Source organism: Hemitrygon akajei, chromosome 6, assembly GCF_048418815.1.
Source record: "Hemitrygon akajei chromosome 6, sHemAka1.3, whole genome shotgun sequence".
Classification (NCBI taxonomy): Eukaryota; Metazoa; Chordata; class Chondrichthyes; order Myliobatiformes; family Dasyatidae; genus Hemitrygon; species Hemitrygon akajei.
This window is the reverse complement of record NC_133129.1, coordinates 13523913-13544493: the sequence shown is the minus strand read 5'-3', so window position 1 is coordinate 13544493 and position 20581 is coordinate 13523913. Positions and strand designations below refer to the sequence as shown.

The 20581-nt window shown below is 41.9% G+C and overlaps 1 protein-coding gene across 6 annotated transcripts in view; it reads left to right on the top strand.

Moving 5' to 3' along the window:
* htt (huntingtin) overlaps positions 1 to 20581 on the top strand; it is a 246898-nt gene that overhangs the window by 108539 nt on the left and 117778 nt on the right. For all 6 annotated transcript variants that reach the window (XM_073047912.1, XM_073047911.1, XM_073047909.1 and 3 more), the window contains 5 exons: positions 2325 to 2464; positions 5216 to 5279; positions 6847 to 6947; positions 10166 to 10312; positions 19935 to 20055. In XM_073047912.1, the coding sequence (XP_072904013.1) occupies positions 2325 to 2464; positions 5216 to 5279; positions 6847 to 6947; positions 10166 to 10312; positions 19935 to 20055 (573 nt within the window). The remainder of the gene's footprint in view (positions 1 to 2324; positions 2465 to 5215; positions 5280 to 6846; positions 6948 to 10165; positions 10313 to 19934; positions 20056 to 20581) is intronic.

The following is a 20581-nucleotide window of genomic DNA, read 5'->3' as shown; positions in this document are numbered from 1 at the left end:
TGTGGTCCGTGAATGCGGTGAACGGCCTGCCTTCTAAGAAGTACCTGAAATGCTGGATTGTCAGATACAGTGCCAACAGCTCCTGGTCGAAAGCACTGTACTTGAGTTTGGGTGGTGGTAGGTGCTTGCTGAAGAACGCCAAGGGTTGCCAGCGCCCCTCGATGAGCTGCTCCAGCACCCCACCGACTGCTGTGTCTGGGGTGCACCAGCATTGCAGCATCTGCCAAGGCTTCCTTGGCTTTAACGAAAGCGGCTGCGGCCTCCTCGTCCCTGCCTCTGTGTTGTGTGCGCCCCCCTGCCGGGCCTGGTCTGGTCTGCTGTTGGGCGCGTGGCCTGGTAATCTGACTGACGGACGCCACGCTCTCCCTCTTGGCTTTCCACAGCACGTCTGCCCGGGCCACCACCTTCCGGGGGGTCGCTGAAATCTTCGTCAGCCAGCAGCAGGTGTATGCCCTCGAGCAGTTGCTCTAGGAACGCTTGCTCGAACATGAGGCAGGGCTTGTGTCCATCAGCCAGAGCCAGCATCTTGTTCATCAATGCTGACGGCAGTTTGTCTCCCAAACCGTCCAGGTGAAGCAGGCGGCTCACGCCTTGAGAGGCCAAAGGTCCCAATGAGCAGCACTTTGAATGCTTCATATTTGCCTTCTTCCGGGGGCGACTGTATGAAATCCACAACCTGGGCGGCCGTCTCCTGGTCAAGGGTGCTCACCACGTAATAGTAACGCGTGGAATCAGACGAATCTGTTTGGACCGTCGGGGTCACCGATGTAGTGATGTGCTACACACAACGCTGAAATAACGACACGCAGTCGGTAAGTCGTTTCGAGACTAGTTTATTCAAACTTCGCGGCGCTGGCATTTAATCCCTAGCGCCCACCCTCTCCGGGTGGAAATGATGTCAGAGGTGCATTACCAAAGTTTCCCCCCGCGCACTGGCTATTTGTGAGCCGGTTCGCCTGCGCAGAAAGTGGGTCGCCACATAACTTCTAAAACCAATTGGCTGCAACAGTGATGATTTGGTGTGTCATATATTAAGGGGTGAATACTTAGGCAATCAGTTATTTTGTGTTTTATATTTATAACTAATTTAGCTCACTCTGTTTTCACTTTGACATGAAACAGTCTTTTTCTATCAAGAAGTGTCAAAAAAGCCAAATTAAATCCACTGTGATTCAATGTTGTAGAACAATAAAGCATGAAAACTTCCAAGGGAGGGGGAGGGTGAATACTTTTTATAGGCACTGGTGTACTGTATATTGTCATTAACAAACTTCAATATGATGCCCTATCCCCTTCTCCAGATCATAAATATAGATTTACATATGATAAATAAAGCTTATCTTTAGATAGATACCTACTGAATATTAAAAGGTTTAGTACCAGGGCACCTCCTCATTATAGAAGGACATCCCTTTAGAACAGCTGAGGAGGAATTTCCTTAGCTAGAGGGCTGTGCAGGCCAAGTCATTAGGTGCATTTAAAGCAAAGTGTAATGGGTTCTTGATTAGTAAAGGTTACAGGGCAAAGGGAAGAGAGTTGGGATTGAGAGGGAAAATAATCAAATGGCGGAGCAGGCTCAGTGGTCCAAATGGACTATTGTCCAGTTGAGGGCCAAGAAGTGATACTCCTAATTACATCGTTTTCAATGTGAAAAGACCCGTTTATTCCAACTACCTTCCAACCAAAATCAGAATCAAGTTTATTATCAATGACTTGTGATGTGAAATTTGTTTCAAAGACAGTAAATTACAAATATATCCCAAAATAAAAAGGAATAATGAGCTGATGTTCGTGGATCATTCAGAGATGGCTGAGGGGAACAAGCTGTTCCTGAATTGTTGAGTGTAAGTCTTCAGGCTCTGGTACCTACACCCTGATGGTAGTAATGAATATCCACCTCCACGTTGGTTGTAACAAGAAGAGGGCACGTCCCTCTTAGTAAGAGTTCTTTAGTGATTGCTGCCGAGAGGCACCATCTGTTGATGGTGGGGAGGCTTGTGCCCATGATGGAACCAAGGGTGAGATGAGGTCAAGATGAAGTCTATGACCTTCTTCGGCTTCTTACAATTTTGTACTTTGGAGCCTCCATACTAGACTGTGATGCATCCTGCCAGAATGCTTTCGGCTGTACATCTATCAAAATTTGTAAGTCTTTGGTGATGTTCTAAATCTTTTAAAACTTGTAATGAAGTAGAATCACTGGTGTGCCTTTGTGATTGCATTGTTTTGTGGGGTTAGGTTGTCAGGTTGCAGCCTATGGCACTTGTTACCCCAACACAAACAATTAAGAATTTGCTGTGACTGTTATCGTCTTTTCTTCCTAGCAATGCATCACAAGTCTGTGTAACAGCAGCTACAGTGAGCTGGGATTACAACTCATCATTGATCTCCTGAACTTGAAAAATAATTCTTACTGGTTGGTGAGGACTGAGCTGTTAGAAACTCTGGCTGAGATGGATTTCAGGTAAGCTTGTTGTCTGACTTCCTCAGTTGCTGGAGATGATCAGATTGTTTTAAATTGCTTTAAGTCAGCCCTATCTTGGGTACCAGTCTCTGTAGCATCCATGACATCTTCGAGGAGCAGTGCCTCAGAAAGGCGGTGTCCATTATTAAGGGCCCCCATCACCCAGGACATGCCCTCTTCTAATTTTTGCTGACAGGAAGGAGATAAAAGAAGCCTGAAGTCACACACTCTTAGCGGTTCAGAAAGAGCTTCTTCCCTCTGCCATCCGATTCCTAAATGGACATTGAACCCATGAGCACTACCTCGCCTTTATTAAAATATTATTTCTGACTTTGCACAATTTTTGATTGAACTATTTAATATACTATTTATCTATTATAGAAATAAATAAGTCAATTACAGTAAGTAAAGTACTGTAACTGACTTATTTATTCCTATATTATCATGTATTGTAATGCTGCCACTAAGTTAACAAATTTCACGACGAATGCCAGTGATATTAATTCTGATTCTGGACAAACATGACATTTATATAAATGTCTGATATGGTTAGTAGAATTCTTTCATAATATAAAAGTATCTTAAATAGAGGAGGTTCATTGGATCTCATTCATGTAAAATTTTTCAAGGTATTTGCTAAAATGATCTGTAAGAACATTGTTATTTTTATAAAAGGCATACAATTTGAATAGGAATGTGACCATATAAACTGGAAGTTAATAAAAGGTTTAGAAGTCTTTTCCACTGGGATTGGGTAAGACTAGAGCTAAAAGTTGTGGGGTTAAGGATGAAAGGTGACCTGTTTAGGCAGAACATGAGGGGGAATTACTCCACTCAGCAGGTTGAGAGTGGAATGAGTTGCAATCGGAAGTGGTGGATGCAGGTTTGATTTCAAGATTTAAGAGCGATTTGGATAAATACATGGATGGGAGGGGTATGGAGTGCTATGGTCTGGGAACAGATAGATGTGATTAGGCAGATTACCGATTTGGTATGGACTAGATTTGCTGAAGGGCCTGTTTCTGTGCTGTAGTGTTCTATGACTCAATGATTAAGCCATAAGATGTTGGAGCAGAATTAGGCCATTAGGCCCATCGAGTCTGCTCCACCATTTCATAATGGCTGATCCAGCCCCAGTCTCCTGCCTTCTCCCCGTGTTCCTTCATGTCCTGACCAGTCAAGAATCTATCAACCTCTGCATTAAATATACATAAAGACTGTGGCAAAAATTTCATAGATTCACTACCTTTTGGGTAAAGAAGTTTGTCCCCATCTCTGTTGTAAAAGGATGCCCCTGGTGTTTCAGGACTGCCTTTGAACATTCAAGCTCTAGTGCTCTGTGACTCTATGATCCAGTGAATGGTGGGGTAGAACATAGGACATTACAGCACATTGCAGGCTCACAATGCTGTGCCGACTAGTTAACCTAGTCTGAAGATCAACCTAACCAGGTGAGGTCATAGGAATTCTATCCTTGCTTTGTCCAGAAGTGAGGGAGGGGAGTCCGAAGAAAATGACATGAATGAGATGAGGTCATTCTAAAAGGAATGTCATTGTATATACTAATAGGGACATTTAATGGAAACAATTCACTTTTATTCAAGTTAAGTTTATATCCTGAAAATTTACCAAAATCTTTAAGTATTACCAAAAGATTAGGAATTGATTCCTCAAGATTTGAAATAAAAACCAAATGATCATCTGCATAAAGAGAAATCTTATCTATGGTTCCATTCATAGAGATAACATGAATATTTTTAGCTTCACGTAATGTTATAACTAAAGGCTCCAATACAAGATTAAATAATAAAGGACTTAATGGACATCCTTGTCTAGTGCCACGAGAAAGTGGTTGTAAAGATGAGTTTTAAGTAATAGTTTTTGGGACATATGAAAGATGGAGATATGAAGAGGATTATCGAGGGGATTCTGGGTGCTGGTGGCTATGCAGCTGACAGCACATTTCTGCAAAAATGACAATTTGTAAGCTACAGCTGAAGTTTACTATGTATTTGGAGCTGGTTGTTGAGATGGATAAGGGCAAGACTACGAAACAATATGAATGCTCGGCTGAAAGTTTTAAACCTGAAGCAATTATTTTCCCATAAATGTCCTAACATTGCTTAGAAAATAAAACTAACTACTTTGTCCCTGAGCAATACACACAAAATGCTGGAGGTAGTCAGCAAGTCAGGCAACATCGATGGAAGTGAATGAAGATCAACTGTTTGCATCTATGGGAGAAGCAAAGCGTTGATGTTCATTTCCTTTCATCGAAGCTGCCTGACTTGCTGACTACCTCAAATATTTTGTGTGTATTGCTCAGAGACCAAGTAGTCAGTTTTATTTTAGTAGTCAAGGCCTGCTAGACTGGGTAACAACTTCTTCCCTCAAACTATTAAGATTAATGAACACCATGCCACCACCAAGCACTCTGCACCAAGAGTTGACTGTTTTATGTTTGTCTGTGCTGCACACGACCTGCATTTGATTATATTTATTAACTTATTTGTGATACTGTTTTATGTACTGTGTGTGATATGTTGTGTGGGTGCACTACAGGCTGGAGTGTCATTGTACATGTAAACAATCAAATGAAACAGATGACAATAAGTATGAACTTGATCTGGAGTTCGTCCAGCAATTTGTGTGTGTCATTCAAGATTTCCAGCATCTGCCGAATCTCTTCTGTTTATATTTTGTCCCTGTGCTTCTTTGAACTTGACCATTGATGAGACTTTTATTCTTCAGGTTAGTAAGCTTCTTAGAAAGAAAAACAGTAGAACTTCACAGGGGTCAACATCACTACACTGGGGTAAGATTTTTAACCATAATTTCTTGCGTGTATTCTCATGAGTATGTTATACAAGTGCAACTGGTTCTATTTTACTTGCATGCCTATAGCAGCATAATAGTAGCTTTGGTCCAAAGTATGTGTTCCACCTAAACCGGCTCCCATCTTTATTCCCACACTGTTGCCATAATCTTTTCTGTCCTCCTTTAAGAACATTGTAAAGAGGTGATGCCTGATGCATCCATCATTAAGGGCCCCCATCACCCAGGGCATGTGCTCTTCTCATTGCTACCATCAAGGTATAGGTACAGGAACCTGAATACTCAACGTTTGAGGAACAGTATTTATGAATGGATAATGAGCCCATGTACGCTACCTCACTTTTTTCTTTTTTGCTCTTTCTGATAGATATATAATTACAATATCTCTGTAACTCATTGTTTTTTTAATTATGTTTTGCAGTGTACTGTTGTGGCAAAACAATATATTTCACAATAAATGTCAGTGATATTAAATCTGATTTTGATTTTCTAACATTGCTTTAAATCCAGCAACCCAGTCCATTCCAATTACACTGGTTCAAAAAGTTTCTCCTGAGCTTTGTTTGGTTTATGGCTGCCTGAGGAACAATTTTTTTTGTTTGCATTTTCATGTTTGAGGATTAAACGTTGGATGGTAACTAGAACAAAGTAGTCAGAATATTGCAGCTTGGTGCGTCAGAGTTCAATCCTGGTGTCCTCTGTAAGAAATTTGTACATTCTTCCTGTGTGCACATGGGTTTCCTCCTGGTGCTCCAGTTCCCTCCCACAATCCAAATAAATTCCAGTTACTGGGTTAATTGATTATTGTAAATTGACCTGTGATTAGGGTAGAGTTAAATTAGTAGGATGTTGGTTGTCGGCTTGTTGGGCCAGAAGAGCCTATTCTGCCCCATATCTCTAAATTAGTTAATTAATCCAAAACCTGTTTCCATAGGAAGTGATTGAGATTAAGGGAGAAGAAATAGAAAAACACAGAAATAGGAGCAGAGCAGGCCACTTGGCTCCTCAGATCTTCCCTCCCATTGAATGATCATGGTTGTTCTGTCACAGGGATCATTTATTCTCTGCCTGGAAATTAGACAGAAAGCTTGAGATTTTATAGCCATTTGGTTGTGTACATGGATAGGAGGGATTTAGATGGATATAGACTAAATACAGGCAATGGGTTCCAGCTTAGTGGACACCAGTAGTCATGGACAATTTAGGCCATAGGGCCTGTTTCCTTGTCATAATGCTCTAACTCTTTGTAGAACTTGAATCTGTACTTTAAAAGCTCTGACATCCAAGGCTAGACCAAGTGCTCGAAGATGTGATAAGGTTGGAACATGGCAAACGTGTGAAATGTGTCATACATTTTATGATTTGTAAAAAGACCTTGTGGATTTGAGGAACCTATCCGTGTGATGTTTCTGTAATCTCCAAGTCTGCTGGGATTAAATAGCAAAGCTTTTTTTCCCTGCCTGCACTGAGAAGCTTTACTATCTTTAAAGTGCACTTGCATACGTACTTTTTGTTGCCTATCTAATTCAAGCGCATTTGTTTTGAAGATGCTGAAACTTCAGGAGCGAGCCATCAATGATGTCATCATTAATCTACTTGGAGACGAAGATCCACGGGTACGGCACGTGGCAGCTACGACCCTCGTTAGGTAATGATTGAGAGAGGTGCACTGAGATGTAGGATATGTTGCGAGGCAGTCAGCCACACAATTACTGAATCTTGTATGCTATCTCTTTGCTAAAAATCTGCTTAATATCATCTTGATATAATTTCCACAAGTTGTATCTGATGGCACCCAGCTCCTGCTCACTTCCTAGATCATAAGACGCAGGTGCAAATTGGGCTAATTTAATATCCCTCACAGCCCCGTAACCTTTAACGCCCTAATTAATCAAGGACCTCTGCCTTAAATATACCCAATGACTTGGCCTGCACAGCCGTCTGTGGCAAAGAATTCCATTGATTCACCACCTTCTGGCTAAAGAATTTTTTTCACATCTCTGTTCTAAATGAACTTTCCTCAATTAATAGGCTATGCTCTCTGGTCCTAGACTTTTCTATACAGAAAACATCCTCTCCACATCTGCTCTCTCCAGACTTTTTAATATTTGTGGGTTTCCGTGAGATCCGTTCTTCTAATCTCCAGTGAGTACAGGGCCAGAGCCTTTAAATGCTCCTCATACATTAATGCTGTCATTCCCGAAATCATTCTCATGAACTTCTGGACCCTCTCCAATTCCAGCCCGTCTTTCCCGAGATAGGGGCCCAAAACTTCTCACAATACTCCTAGTGCAGTCTGATCAATGCCTGATAAAGCCTCAGCATTACATCTTTGTGTTTGTAGTCTAGCCCTCTGGAAATGAATCCTAATATTGCATTTGCCTTCGTTACTTGATCTGCCAAAATGCATGACCATGCTGTTCCCTGTATTATGATCCATCTGCCACCTCACTTGATTCCTTCCATAATATCTAAATTATTCACTGAATACTGGACAGGTAGATGTTTCCTCCAACTTATTTTTTTCTGAAAGACTGAAAGCTTTATGTTTGATTGCTAACATGAATGCTGTTTTCCAGCTGTGTGTCTTTATAGTAGAGCAGGTCGATAAAAGATGCATTTAACTAAGAATCATACAACTATATTTAAAAAAACATTTATTTGGAGAAGTACATCAATAGGAAAGCTTTAGAGGGACCTGGGACAAATGCAGACAAATGTGACTAGCTTAGATGCGCATCTTGGTTGGCATGGATGAGTAGAGCTGAAGACCATAAGACATAGGAGCAGAATTTGGCCATTCACCCCATTGGGTCTGTTTCACCATTTGATTATTTTCCCACTCAACCCCAGTCTCTTGGCTTCTTCCCATGACCTTTGATGCCCTTACTAATCAAGAACCTATCAACCTCTGCTTTAAATATACCCAACAAAATGGCCTGCACAATCATCTATGGCAATGAATTCCATGGATTTACCATCCTCTGGCTGATGGGCCTGTTTCTATTCTGTATCTCCTTCTAAGATCTGTTATTTCAGAAATGTTAGCAAGATCAAGCTGGTGCTATTAAATCTGAACAATTGCTTATCAAATTACTGTAAAAAGGATGTTTTGTCCAGAGTGTAAAAGAATGTCACTACAATGAAACAAAACTTGAGGCTGCTGTTATGAGAGCCCCATGTATTTTCAAAAGAAGCATGTTGAAATATTCTATTTAAAGGGATTAATTGATGTAAATGTTACAAGCAGTTTTTATTGTTCATTGAGAGAGCGATCTCAGAACACAGATCAAGAGATTGGAAGAGGTTTTTAGAGATTTCAGTAGTTCTGTTTTCACTTACCAGTACTCCTATTTTTCTGTCTCTTTTCCAATGCTGCCATGTTCGCTAAGAATCATCTGTATTCATCTTCAAGTAGTACCTAGCCCCCTCCTGATTATGGGTTTTCCTCATAGGGACATAATTTAAAATGTTCTAGGAGGCGCGCTCCTCTGTATACAGATCAGAATCAAGGTTGATATCACTGGTGTATGTCATGAAATTTGTTGTTTTGGTGCAGCAGTACATGGCAATGCATAGTAATAAAATCTACATATTCCAATAAGAAGTATATGTAAAAAATAAATAAATTGTACATAAAGAGAGGAGAAAAATAATGAGTAAGTGTTCCTGGGTTCATTGTTCATTCAGATATCTGATGGGAGGAGAAGAAGCTGTTCCTGAAACGTTTGGGTTCCTATATCACTACCTTGATGGTAGCATTGAGAAAGGGCCATGTCCCAGGTGATGGGACGCCTTAATGATCGATGCTGTCTTTTTGAGGCTTTGCCTTTTGAAGATATCCTCAATGCTGAGGAGGTTAGTGCCCATGATGGAGCTGGCCAAGTTTACACTATATCTGTTCCAGCTTACCACACTATTCCCGTAATTTCTTACTTTGCACAGAGCTAAAAACAAACAATCTAATGTTGTGTGAATATGGCCACACGACTGGGCATCCATGGTCTTCTAGAACTGAGAATTCAAAAGTTGGAAGTAAAATCTATTATCAGAGTACATGCATGTCACTATATACAACTCTGAAATTCTTTTTCTGCGAGCTTACTTAGCAAATCTCTTGATCAGTAACTGTAAACAGGTTTAATAAACAACAATAACTAAAAATAAATAACAAGTCCTTAAAGGGAGACCATTGGTTGTGGGAACACCAGAGTAGAAGGAGTGTAGTTATTCCCTTTTGTTCAAGAGTCCGATGGTTGAGGGGTAGTAACTGTTCTTGAACCCGGTGGTGCGAGTCCTGAGGGTTTGTACCTTCTACCTGATGGCAGCAGCGAGAAAAGACCATGGCCTGGGTGGTGAGGATCTTTGATGATGGATGCTGCTTTTCTGTGGCAACATTGCACGTGAATGTGCTCAATGGTTGGGAGGGTTTTACCTGTGATGTACCGGGCTGAATCCACTACCTTTTGTAGGATTGTACGAAAGGTACTTTTGTAGGTTCATGGTTCTGAGTGACAAATTATATTCTCAGCTCAACCCTCAATGTCTGAGACTTTCATCCCTCGTTCTTGTCTGATTCCTTGAGAATTTTATATTTCAAAGGAATCATCAGATCAGCAGTTAATCTTTTTAATTTGGAGGTATCTGTCTAGTGAAATATTTAAAGTACTTAATATTGAACTTTTGATCAGGGAAAAGCTCAAATTCCATTCTTTTATCTATGTCTGAGTATATATTTGGTGTTTTTCAGTTGTTACCCATTCAGAACATAGATTGCTGTATTAACTATTAGCTTCAGCATTTTTATGAAATCATAAATCAGGTATTTTGCTCTTAAATGTGCTGATTTGTTTTTTGTCTTTGCAGGCTTATTCCTCGGTTGTTTTTTGACTGTGATCAGGGGCAGTCGGATCCAGTCGTAGCTGTAGCCAGAGACCAGAGCAGTGCCTACCTGCAGCTGCTTATGCATGAGACCCAGTCATCCACTCACTTTGCAGTGAGTGCTATCACTAGGTTGGTGACATTCATTGAAGACTGTCCTTAATCAGTGCATTCCTATTATTTTCTTCTTACAATTATTGTTTTAAACCATTCAGATTCAGCTCTGGATTTTCCCCCTCTGAACCTCTGTTTCATCTGTCTTCCTTCAAGGCAAACTTGAAACTGGCATCTTAACTACACTTCTGGCATTCTGCTCTAATTATTTTTACCTTTTTAACCTATTAAGGTACCTTTGCTTACCCTTGGGTTAGTGAAGGAGACCTAGAATTGAGCTGTGAAATATAGTAGGAAAGGCGGATGGGCTCAGGACATGGATCAACACCTGGAATTATGATGTTGTAGCCATTAGTGAGACTTGTCTGCAGGAGGTGCAGGACTGGGAGCTTAATGTTCCAGGATTCTGTAGTTTTAGACGTGACCAAGCGGGAGGGATTAGAAGAAGAGGGATGATGTTTACTAGTCAGGGAAAATGTCTCGGCAGTGTGCTCTATCAGGACAGACTGGAGAACTCTAGTGAGGTGTTATGGTGGAACTGAAAAATAAGAAAGGTACGGCCATGTTAATTGCGTTATATTACAGGCCACCTAACGATCCTGGGGATTTAGAGGAACAAATTTGTAAAGAGATCGCAGACTATTGCAAGAAACATAAGATGGTTACAGTAGGAGATTTTAATTTTCCACGTATTGACTGGGAATCCCACACAGTAAAAGGACTAGATGGGATAGGGTTTGTCACATGTGTTCAAGAAAGTTTCCTTCATCAGTACGTAGAAGTCCCAACGAGAGAGCATGCGATATTGGATCTGCTATTGGGGAATGAGACAGGGTAGCTGACAGAAGATTGTGTAGGGGAACACTTTAAAACAAATGGTTTTGCGGTCACTAGATGCAAAGTAAATATGCAGAAAGTTAGGTCTGGTCTGCAGGTTGAGATTCTAAATTGGAGAGAGACAAATTTTGATGATATTGGAAGTGATCAGGCAAGTGTGGATTGTGACAGGCTGTTTTCTGCCAAAGGTAGAAGTGTTCAGTGGGAGGTCTTCAAAAGTGAAATTTTGAGAGTACAAAGCTTGTATGTGTCTGTCAGAATAAAAGGTAAAGATGATAAGTGTAGGGGACCTTGGTTTTCAAGAGATTGTCCTGGTTAAAAGAAAAAAGTAGCAGCGTAGCAGGTATAGGCAGGTAGGAACAAATGGTGTAGAGGAAATGCAAGACAACTCTTAAGTAAGAAATCCTGAGGTCTAAAAGAAGGTATGAAGTTGCTTGCGCAGACAAGGTGAAGGAAATTCTTAGGGGATTCTACAGGTATGCTGAGAGCAAAAGGATTGCAAAGGACATAAGTGGTCCTCTGGAAGATCAGAATGGTAATACATGTGTAGAGCTAAAACAGATGGGTAGATTGTAAATAATTTTTTTGCATCTATAAAAACTTGGTCAACGTACAAAAATGAGGCAAAACTGCATCAACTTCATGGACCCTGTGCAGATTCCAGAGGAAGTAGTGTTTGCTATCCTGAGGCAAATCAGAATGGGTCAAACCCCAGGGCCTGACCAGGTATTTTCTCGGACCCTGCGAGAGGCAAATCATCCTTAACAGCAGTGGATGTTGTTAACCAGAGGATTGGAGGATAGCCAATGTTGTTCAGCTTTTCAAAAATGCATGAACTTTAGCAAAGTATTTGAGAATGGCCTGAATGGGAGGTGGGTCAAGAAGGTTCAGTCACTCCGCATTCAAAATGAGATAGTAAATTAGTTTAGACATTGGCTTTGTGGGAGAAGTCAGAGATTTATTAGTAGAATGTTGCCTCACTGACTGGAGGCCTGTGGCTAGTGGTATGCCGCAGGGGTCGGTGCTGGAACCTTGGATGTTAGCCATTTGTGTCAATGATCTGGGTGATGATGTGGCTAATTGGATCGGCAAATTTGCAGATGACAGTCAGGTTGGGAGTGTAGTGGACAGTGAGGAAGGCTATCATGGCTTGCAGGGGATCTGCATCAGCTGGAAAAATGGGCTGAGAAATGGCAGATGGAATTTAATGCAAGCAAGTGCAAGGTTTTGCACTTTATTAGAACCAACCAGGGTAGGCCCTACACAGTGAATGGTAGGGAACTGAGGAGGAGTGTGGTAGAACAAAGGGATCTGGGCATACAGGTGCATAATTGGTTGAAAGTGATGTCATAGGTAGATAGGCTTGTAAAGAAAGCTTTTGGCACATTGGCCTTCATAAATCAATGTATTGAGTACAGGAAATGGGATGTTATGTTGAAGTTGTACAAGTCGCTGGTGAGGCCTAATTTGGAGTATTGTGTGGCGTTTTGGTCACCTACCTACAGGAAAGATGTAAGCAAGGTTGAAAGAGTACAGAGAAAATTTACAAGGATGTTGTCAAGTCTGGAGGACTTGATTTATAAGGAAAGATTGAATAAGTTTGGAGTGCATTCCTTAGAACATAGGAGAGGAGATTTGATAGAGGTATACAAAATTATGAGGGGTATAGATAGGGGAAATGCAAACAGGTTTTTTCCATTGAGGTTGGGTGGGACTGCAGCCAGAGGTCATGGGCTAAGGGTGAAAGTTGAAAAGTTTGAGGAACATGAGGGGAAACCTCTTTACTCAGAGGGCCATAAGTATGGAATGAACTGCCAGCACAAGTGACGCATGTGAGCTCGATTTCGACGTTTAACGCATATCTGGGTAGGTACCTGGATAGTATTGATGGGCATGATCCCGCTGCAATTCGATGGGACTAGATGGGCCAAAGGGTCTGTTTCTGTGCTGTACTCCTTTATGACGAGTTTATGAAAAGCTTTAAAAAAACTACAGGTACTTTAACAAATTAACTAAAAAACAGGCAGTTCTGGAATTCTTAGCAGGTCGAGCTGTAACTGGAGAAAGAAACTTTAACTTTTCAGGTTGACTGACTATTTAGATTGATATGTTGCTTCTCTTTGATTGTACAAACGGCGTTAGTTCAGCATTGGGTTTATTATTACTGACTTGCATGGTGTGATGTTTGTTGTTTGGTGGCGGTGGAGTGCAAACACATAAATTACCATAAATTTAAGAATTTATAGTTTATAATTAATAGTTTACGTGAAGCATTCAGAAATCTGATGGTAAAGGGGAAGCTGCTACTTCTGAATCATTGAGTGTGGGTTTTCAGGCTCCTGTATCACCTCTCTGATGGTAGTGACCTGAAGAGGACTTGTCCCAGATGGTGATAATCCCTAGTGAGGGATGCCATCTTCTCAAGGCGTCGCCTCTCGAAGATGTCCTGGGTGTGGGGAAGATTAACAGCAAAATACTTACAGAACGCTTAATAATATAGGCTAATTGCATCTGAGAAACTTGGTGGACACATTGATTACTGTCCCACGGCAATGGTAGTGACCTGTTCACTTACTACTTTCAGAAGCAGATGATGTTGACAGGTCGGAGCATTGACTATCCTTTATTGTTTACTGTTTGGGAAGGTTTTCTTGATTAATGAGGTGCTATTGTTTTAAACTGATGATTCACTACTCTGATCCACCCTGAGCAGAGTCATAAGACATTTTCAACATCATTTCATTGTAAGGGCTTTAAAGAACAGGGATTTTTGCAATGTGTTTGAGTTTCATATTGTGTATTAAGTTAGTGATATTTGACAGCACACTTGCATTCAATGGCTACTTTATTAGGTACCCCTTGTACCCAGAGAAGTGGCCACTGATTACACGTTCATGAGCTTCTGCTGCTTTAGCCCAGCCAATTCAAAGTTCTGTGTTTTGTGCGTTGAGATGCTCTTCTGTTGTAACACATGGTTATTTGAGTTACAGTTGTCTTCTTGTCAGCTTGAACCAGTCTGGCCATTCTCCTCTGGCCTCTCTCATTAACAGAGCATTTTTGCTCACTGGATGCTTTTTGTTTTTTGCCCTATTCTCTGTCATCTCTGGAGAAGGTTGTGTGTGAAAATCCCAGGAGATCATTTGTTGCTGAGATACTCAAACCGCCAACAATCATTCCAGGCAATGTCACATAGAAAACCTACAGCACAATACAGGCCCTTCAGCCCACAAAGTTGTCCCAACCATGTCCCGACCTTAGAAATTACTAGGCTTACCCATAGCCCTCTATTTTCCTAAGCTCCATGTACCTATCCAAAAGTCTCTTAAAAGACCCTATCGTATCCACCTCCACCACCGTTGCCGGTAGCCCATTCCACGCACTCACCACTCTCTGCGTTTTTAAAAAAAAAACTTACCCCTGATATCTCCTCTGTATAGACTTCCAAACACCTTAAACCTGTGTCGTCTTGTAGCAACCATTTCAGCCCTGGGGAAAAAGCCTCTGACTATCCACACGATCAATGCCTCTCATCATCACCTCTATCAGGTCACCTCTTATCCTCCATTGCTACAAGGAGAAAAGGCTGAGTTCACTCAATCATAAGGTATGCTCCCCAATCCAGGCAACATCCTTGTAAATCTCCTCTGCACTTTTTCTATGGTTTCCACATCCTTCCTGTAGTGACCAGAACCGAACACAGTACTCCAAGTGGGGTCTGAGCAGGGTCCTATATGGGAGCTGTCCTGACGAAGGGTCTCGACCCGAAACGTTGACTGCTCCTTTCAACGGATGCTGCCCGACCTGCTGAGTTCATCCAGCTTTTTTGTATGTCTAGCTGCAATATTACCTCTTGGCTCCTAAATTCAATTCCACGATTGATGAAGGCCAATACACCATATGCCTTCTTAACCACAGAGTCAACCTGTGCAGCAGCTTTGAGCATCCTATGGACCTGGACCCCAAATCCCTCTGATCCTCCACACTGGCAAGAGTCTTATCATTAATACTATATTCTGCCATCATATTTGCCCTACCAAAATGAACCACTTCACATTTATCTGGGTTGAACTCCATCTGCCACTTCTCAACCCAGTTTTACATCCCATCAATGTCCCGCTGTAATCTCTGACAGCCCTCCACACTATCCACAATACCTCCAACCTTTGTGTAAACTTACTAACCCATCCCTCCACTTACTTATCAGACAGACATTCTTTATTGATCCCGAGGGAAATTGGGTTTCATTACAGTCACACCAACCAAGAATAGTGATATAAAACCATAAATAATTAAATAATAACAAGTAAATTATTCCAAGTGGAAATAAGTCCAGGACCAGCCTATTGGCTCACGGTGTCTGACACTCCGAGGGAGGAGTTGTAAAGTTTGATAGCCACAGGTAAGAATGACTTCCTATGACGCTCAGTGTTGCATCTCGGTGGAATGAGTCTCTGGCTGAATGTACTCCTGTGCCTAATCAGTACATTATGGAGTGGATGGGAGTCATTGTCCAAGATGGCATGCAAGTTGGACAGCATCCTCTTTTCAGACACCACCGTCAGAGAGTCCAGTTCCACCCCCACAACATCACTGGCCTTACAAATGAGTTTGTTGATTCTGTTGGTGCCTGCTACCCTCAGCCTGCTGCCCCAGCACACAACAGCAACCATGATAGCAGTGGCCACCACAGCCTTGTAGAACATCCTCAGCATTGTCTGGCAGATGTTAAAGGACCTCAGTCTCCTCAGGAAGTAGAGATGGCTCTGACCCTTCTTGTAGACAGCCTCAGTGTTTTTTGACCAGTCCAGTTTATTGTCAATTCGTAGAAACATAGAAAATAGGTGCAGGAGTAGGCCATTCGGCCCTTCGAGCCTGCACCGCCATTCAGTATGATCATGGCTGATCATCCAACTCAGAACCCTGTACCTGCTTTCTCTCCATACCCCCCGATCCCTCGTATCCCCAGGTATTTGTAATCCTCCAACATGTCCACACTGACCCCTTGGATGGAAACAGGGGTCACCGGTGCCTTAGCCCTCCTCAGGTCCACCACCAGCTCCTTAGTCTGGCGGTGATCTTTGAATCATCAATGGGGACGGGAGAGGTTCCGGAGGATTGGAGGATTGCAGATGTTGTTCCTTTATTCAAGAACGGGAGTAGAGACAGCACAGGAAATTATAGACCAGTGAGTCTTATTTCAATGGTTGGTAAATTATTGGAGAAGATCCTGAGAGGCAGGATTTATGAACATTTGGAGAGGTATATTTATTCATTCCAGGTCATTCATAAAAATCACGAAGAGTAAGGGTCCCAGAACAGATCCCTAAGGCACACCACTGGTCACCGACCTCCATGCAGAATATGACCCATCTACAACCATTCTTTGCCTTCTGTGGGCAAGCCAGTTCTGGATCCACAAAGCAATGTCCCCTTGGATCCCATGCCTCTTTACTTTCTCAATAAGCCTTGCATGGGGTACCTTATCAAATGTCTTGCTGAAATCCACATACACTACATCTACTACTCTTTCTTCATCAGTGTGTTTAGTTACATCCTCAAAAACTTCAATCAGGCTCATAAGGCATGACCTGCCCTTGACAAAGCCATGCTGACAATTCCTAATCATATTATACCTCTACAAATGTTCATAAATCCTGCCTCAGGATCTTCTCCATCAATTTACCAACCACTGAAGTAAGACTCACTGGTCTATAATTTTCTGGGCTGTCTCTACTCCCGTTCTTGAATAAAGGAACAACATCCGCAACCCTCCAATCCTCCGGAACCTCTTCTGTCCCCATTGATGATTCAAAGATCACCGCCAGAGGCTCAGCAATCTCCTCCCTTGCCTCCCACAGTAACCTGGGGTACATCTCATACGGTCTCGGCGACTTATCCAACTGATGCTTTCCAAAAGCTCCAGCATATCCTCTTTCTTAATATCTACATGCTCAAGCTTTTCAGTCTGCTGCAAGTCATCACTACAATCACCAAGATCCTTTTCCATAGTGAATACTGAAGTAAAGTATTCATTAAGTAACTCTGCTATTTCCTCCGGTTCCATACACACTTTCCCACTGTCACACTTGATAGGTCCTATTCTTTCATGTCTTATCCTCTTGCTCTTCACATACTTGTAGAATGCCTTGGGGTTTTCCTTAATCCTGCCCGCCAAGGCCTTCTCACGGCCCCTTCTGGCTCTCTTAATTTCCTTTTTAAGCTCTTTCCTGTTAGCCTTATAATCTTGTAGATCTCTAACATTACCTAGCTTTCTGAACCTTTTGTAAGCTTTTCTGTTTTTCTTGACTAGATTTATTACAGCCTTTATACACCACGGTTCCTATACCCTACCATAACTTCCCTGTCTCATTGGAACGTACCTATGCAGACAGAACTCCACACAAATATCCCCTGAATATTTGCCACATTTCTTCCATACTTTTCCCTGAGAACATCTGTTCCCAAATTACGCTCCCAATTTCCTGCCTGATAGCCTCATAATTCCCCTTACACCAATTAAACACTTTCCTAACTTGTCTGTTCCTATCTCATTCCGATGCTATTGTGAAGGAGATAGTATTATGATCACTATCTCCAAAATGCTCTCCCACTGAGAGATCTGACACCTGACCAGGTTCATTTCCCAATACTAAAGCCTCTCTTCTTGTAGGCTTATCTACATATTATGTCAAGAAACCACCTAACAAACTCCACCCCATCTAAACCCCTTGCTGTAGGGAGATGCCAATCGATATTTGGGAAATTAAAATCTCCCATCATGACAACTCTGTTGTTATTACACCTTTCCAGGATCTGTTTCCCTATCTGCTTCTCGATATCCCTGTTACTACTGGGCGGCCTATATTAAAAAAAAACACCCAGTAAAGTTATTGACCCCTTCCTGTTCCTAGCCTCCACCCACAGAGACTCGGGAGACAATCCCTCCATGACGTCCACGTTTTCTGCAACCGTGACACTACCTCTGATCAACATTACCACGCCCCCACCCCTTTTGCCTCCCTCCCTGTCCTTTCTGAAACATTTAAAACTTGGCACTTTAAGTAACCATTCCTGTCCCTGAGCCATCCAAGTCTCTAATGGCCACCACACCATAGTTCCAAGTACTCATCCATGATCTAAGCTCATCCGCTTTGTTCACAATACTCCTTGCATTAAAATAGATACATCTCAAACCGTTCATCTGAGCACCTCCCATCTCTATCACCTGCCTATCTTCCCTCTCACACTGTCTCCATGCTTTCTCTATTTGTGAGCCAACTGCCTTTTCCACAGTCTCTTCAGTTTGGTTCCCACCCCCCAGCAATTCTAGTTTAAACTCTCCCCAGTAGCCTTAGCAAACCTCCCCACCAGGATATTGGTTCCCCTAGGATTCAAGTGCAACCTGTCCTTTTTGTACACGTTCCAACTGCCACAAAAGAGGTCCCAATGATGCAGAAATCTGAATCCCTGCCCCCTGCTCCAATCCCTCATACATACATTTATCCTTCACCTCATTCTATTCCTATACTCACTGTCACGTGGCACAGGCAGTAATCCTGAGATTACTACCTTTGCGATCCTGCTTCTCAACTTCCTTCGTAACTCCCTGTAGTCTGTTTTCGGGACCTTGTCACATTCCTTCCCTTTTCTGATGTTTGGTCTGAACAATAACTGAACCTCTTGAACGTGCTTTTATGCATTGAGTTACATTATGGACAGGAGGAAGAGTATAGGAAACTGATACAGGACTTTGTGATATGGTGCAACTCAAACTACCTGCGTCTCAATATCACCAAGACCAAGGAGATGGTGGTGGACTTTAGAAGATCTAGGCCTCATATGGAGCCAGTGATCATTAATGGAGAATGTGTGGAGCAGGTTAAGACCTACAAGTATCTGGGAGTGCAGTTAGACGAGAAGCTAGACTGGACTGCCAACACAGATGCCTTGTGCAGGAAGGCACAGAGTCGACTGTACTTCCTTAGAAGGTTGGCGTCATTCAATGTTTGTAGTGAGATGCTGAAGGTGTTCTATAGGTCAGTTGTGGAGAGCGCCCTCTTCTTTGTGGTGGCGTGTTGGGGAGGCAGCATTAAGAAGAGGGACGCATCACGTCTTAATAAGCTGGTAAGGAAGGCGGGCTCTGTCGTGGGCACAGAACTGGAGAGTATGACATCAGTAGCAGAGCGAAGGGCGCTCAGTAGGCTACGATTAATCATGGAAAACCCTGAACATCCTCTGCATAGCACCATCCACAGACAGAGAAGCAGCTTCAGCGGCAGGTTGCTATCGATGCAATGCTTCTCAGACAGGATGAAGAGATCATTACTCCCCAATGCCATTTGGCTTTACAATTCAACCGCACTTTAAGATATGTTAAAGTGCCGGGGTTAGGACTGAGCTTAAGTTACCATTCAATGTATTTTAGTAAACTATTTAAGAACTTTTTAAAAGCTATTTATTAATGCTTTTTGAGAGGGTGATTTTAGATGCATATCATATTATACTGAGTTAAGTATTGTATGTAATTAGTTTTGCTACAATAAGTGTATGGGACATTGGAAAAAATGTTGTATTTCCTCATGGGGATGAATAAAGTATCTATCTATCTATCTATTATTGAGCAGAGGTGCCGGTGTACCTAATAAAGTGGCCACTGAGTGTAAAATTGCAGCTAAAAGTTTCAAAAAGGTTAAATTTTTCTCTGCCTAAAAGTGTAACATAAAATAGTTAAATCTCTGAGTGAAAGAAAAATGTACTATGCCTTTGATCACTGAATAACTTGTGTGCAAAATTTATCTTCCAGAACGTACAGAGGATTCAACATTTCACAGAGCACCACGGACGTGACAATAGAGAATAATCTCTCCCGTGTTATCACTGCAGTATCTCATGCATTAACTTCATCCACTTCTCGAGCCCTTATCGTAAGTTCCTTTTCGAAAACAATTTTTTTCATTCTTGTTTACTTTATGAACAAACTCCAACTTAAAACAGTTTTGGCAGAATAATAGATTATTTTTAAAATGTGGCTGTTCACTGGCATTTTGGTATCCTTGTGTGTAAAGTACAAATTTATTAAGTAGTTTGGAAGGTGGGTGGTATATGGTCTTTTATTGTCAGGAAGTTAGAAAACAGGAGTAAGGCAATCACTTGTTATTGGAGTTTTGAGACTATACATGTGGGAGGATATGCTTGCCTTATTGAAGACATGGTGATGAAAGAAAAGAGAATTGTCCTTAGACAGATTGAGAAGGATTAGGTTAAGCTCTTTAAAATTTAAGTGATGTAATTGAGATAGCATGATTCAGTGAGGGCTTCATGGGAAGAAGGTACAGGAACCTCAGGATTCTCACCACCAGGTTCGGGAACAATTACCACCCCTCAACCATCAGGCTCTTGGATATCTTCACTCAACTTCATTTGCCCTGTCACTGAAATATTCCCACAATC